Source organism: Botrytis byssoidea (genome assembly GCF_014898295.1).
Source record: "Botrytis byssoidea strain MUCL 94 chromosome Unknown BBYS_002, whole genome shotgun sequence".
NCBI lineage: Eukaryota > Fungi > Ascomycota > Leotiomycetes > Helotiales > Sclerotiniaceae > Botrytis > Botrytis byssoidea.
Genome location: NW_024065843.1, coordinates 1,541,834 through 1,544,953, shown reverse-complemented (window position 1 = coordinate 1,544,953; position 3,120 = coordinate 1,541,834). Strand labels below are relative to the sequence as shown.

Sequence of the window (3,120 nt, the reverse complement as noted above, 5' to 3'; positions counted from 1 at the left end):
CCACAAACATCCCACATTCTACATCCCACACTCTACGATCCTAGACCCCGCACACAACAACGCATCGCATCTAGGTTAACCATGGTATTGGACCGCATCTTTCACGTATCATCACATAGGGTATAAACATCTCATCTCTTCGTTTCCTTTTCCTTTATGTGCTAGAATCCCATCCGTATATATCTCTCCGTGCAAACGTGTACCCGAACTCGGTAATTATTCACCTGTCACAGCTGGATCTCGGCACAAATCACTTACCTTACCTAGATGCCTACTTGATCTAATGATATCGTAAAATAATCCCGACGCTCTTCACCGTCGATGACACTTTTCTTGCCTCACCTCCTTATTTTTATCACTTCTCGCTTTTTTGATCGTTCCTTTGCTTTTCCTTTTTCTTTCAGATATGTATCTATCTTGCGTGCAAATCTCAATCCTACACTCAAAACCCCCACACCGTCCTTTAACCCGGATACTGGGAATCCCCAAATCATAATGATCAACACAACACCCTTTAGATCTGCGTACTACGCCGGTAGCCAGCACATACGTACAGATATACATACATACATACATACAAATTTGTCTGTACACACGACTAACCACCGACCAAATCTTATTTTCAACCCCTCTTCTAAATTTTTGCAAACTTTCAAAATCTTCTCCCCAGCTTCTTGGCGCGCTACATAAGCTACACATTGTACTGCAATCCCATTCCATCTATTATCGCCCAGAAATGATGGTAAATAATCGATTAGACAAATGATATCCATAGAATATATTTGATCCAATGTCTTTTCTGTAGTTACATTTGATCTTTTTTCGTGCATAATGATGCACAGTATATCGACTCAGCAACCAAAGGGTACACAAGTCCACATATCTAAGTATGCAAATTGCCTTCCGAAACACACCTAGATCTCTCACTTCCTTAGCCAGTCGGTCACCACACCACCTTTTTCATCAGAGTCTGATACGAAAAGAATATACCGAGTCGAATTAGAGACCTTTCGAGAAGTGATAGTAGAAATAATGCATCAAATTGTTGAATATTCGATATACCCCTCCAACTATCCACATGCAATGAATTTTCATCCCGCACCACCACCGTCATGACCCATGCATAAAATGACATGACTCCCTGAGACGAAACGAAACAGATCAAAGCGGACGCGACGGCTATGCACAGGTATCTCTACCTGTCGATAACCATCTTCTGCATCGAATCTCCCGTCCTCGCAAGCCGCTCCACTCGTCCAAGCGTTCATGTGAAAAACTTTAATAATAAGAAAAATACATGTAGAGGGCCCCTGGCTGCATAATCTGTACTTCCCCATCATCCAATACTTTTCGAGGAGTGATGCTGAGGGTTTCCCCTGTCTTGAACGCGGGCCGGTAGTGAAGTTCCAGGTCTGGGGAAAAGGGGAGAGGAAGGTTTACGGCCGGTTTTTGCGGCAAGTTGACTTTTATCATGACTCTTTTTTTCCGGGTCTTGGGAGATGAGAGGAGGAAAGCTAGAAGCTAAGAGCTGGACATAAGATGTGAGATGTGTGTGTTACCATGGCCAGTGGATGGGATTGTCTTCCCCGAGATATTGGAAGATCTTGGATGCCTAACGAATGTCTTTCTTTCTTGTGTTTTTGGGGCGTGAAATACGGATTGCTCTAGTTTCTGGCAAAATTTCGGGCCTGGATCATTCCCGAGTCCTGGAAGTGGTAGAGCGAAAACAAAAAAGAAGAGAGGAATACATCTTTGGTTTGCGAATGCGCTTTTGTTTGGTTTGTAAAAATGTTGTATGTGGAATACATACATCTCATTCTCAATGATCCATTATCATTCATATGAATCTTGATACTCGTAGAAAAAATGAAAGTCCCTTATCCAACGAGTAAATTTCCAGTGAAAAAGTGACACCCTTCCCAAATGCACCACACGATTCATAGAGAGAACGCCGTCCCATTCCATTCCATTCCTTGCCTGGTCTGTCCTTCTTGATAATTTCCCAATTCCCCGTCCGTTGCTGGATATGTAATGTATAAAAAAGATTTCCTACTCCATACCCATACCCATATCCATACCCATAACATAAGCCATCCATTCCCTTGCTCCATCCCAGTGTTATTCTTTGCTTTGCCCAAAAATCCTTGTGTTGGAAACGTTTATGTCCAGTATACTATACAAACATGTGGTAAAGTAAGAAGTATGCCAGGCCAGTGATGGTCCAGGAAAGTCTTCGCCTCCTTCATCCTGGTTCCAATTGATCCGATGTCGTTCTTCTTCTTTTCGTTCTTTTAGTCTCTTCCTTTTTCGTTTGTTCCTGGTGTCGTTCCCGAGTTTCGTCGTCATATATAATAGATGAATGAGCACAAGTCCCGGACATGAGCGAGTCAAATTATTTATCATAGGTGAATGCGAGCCGTCTTTTTGGTGATTCGAGAATACCATTCTGGCATTTCTCCCACATGTTTACAGTCGCCTAATGACATGTTAGCAAATGTTAGAAATATCATATTATTTCGTGTTCGGTCCGAACGGTCTAGATTCGACGGAAGTGAAGGAGGGGTTCTACTAACCGCACATTTCCGATTCACCTAACCTATAAAAATCCACAATTAGTACATTTGATTCGGGAAAAATTGGTACACGGTATATGTTGAAAGAGCTGAAATGGAAGTACCTAAACTCGACGGCCACAACATTAGGTGGGCACCGGCGATGTGTCGTCTCATAATTGATGCACCATGCCCGCACAGTATACCGAACGTGACCTATAAAGCAAATAAAACCTTTGTTAGTCTAATTTGTCAATACGTAAATAGATCACAAACAGACTTCCAACCGTGAAAGGGAAAAGAATCACTAACCACACCGAAACTCAACTTGAGTATAATCGCACATTTCCAACGTTCAGAAAGTGAAAGTGCTTAGAGGAGACGAGGGGGTAGTTGAAAGATTTATCTCAGCCTCGGACTGGGATATGCGTTTTCTCTTATCTTATATTGTGAACCGAAGTCAGAAAGAAAACGAATGACGGAAAAGGTTCGGGTGCACGAGGTTCTCTTTTTATGAATGGATAAAGTGTGAAAGTAGAAGTCGATCTTGTTTGTTATGTAGTTATAG

The 3,120-nt window shown here is 42.2% G+C and overlaps 1 protein-coding gene across 1 annotated transcript; it reads right to left on the bottom strand.

Annotated features, from left to right (window-relative positions):
* Positions 1-2,399: 2,399 nt before the first annotated feature.
* Positions 2,400-2,898, bottom strand: EAE97_001236 (uncharacterized protein; the record flags this gene model as incomplete). Its single annotated transcript, XM_038871746.1, has 4 exons — positions 2,400-2,476; positions 2,574-2,596; positions 2,678-2,768; positions 2,865-2,898. 4 exons carry the CDS (start codon positions 2,896-2,898, stop codon positions 2,400-2,402), a joined length of 225 nt encoding a protein of 74 aa, XP_038737647.1.
* Between the last annotated feature and the right edge of the window lie 222 nt (positions 2,899-3,120).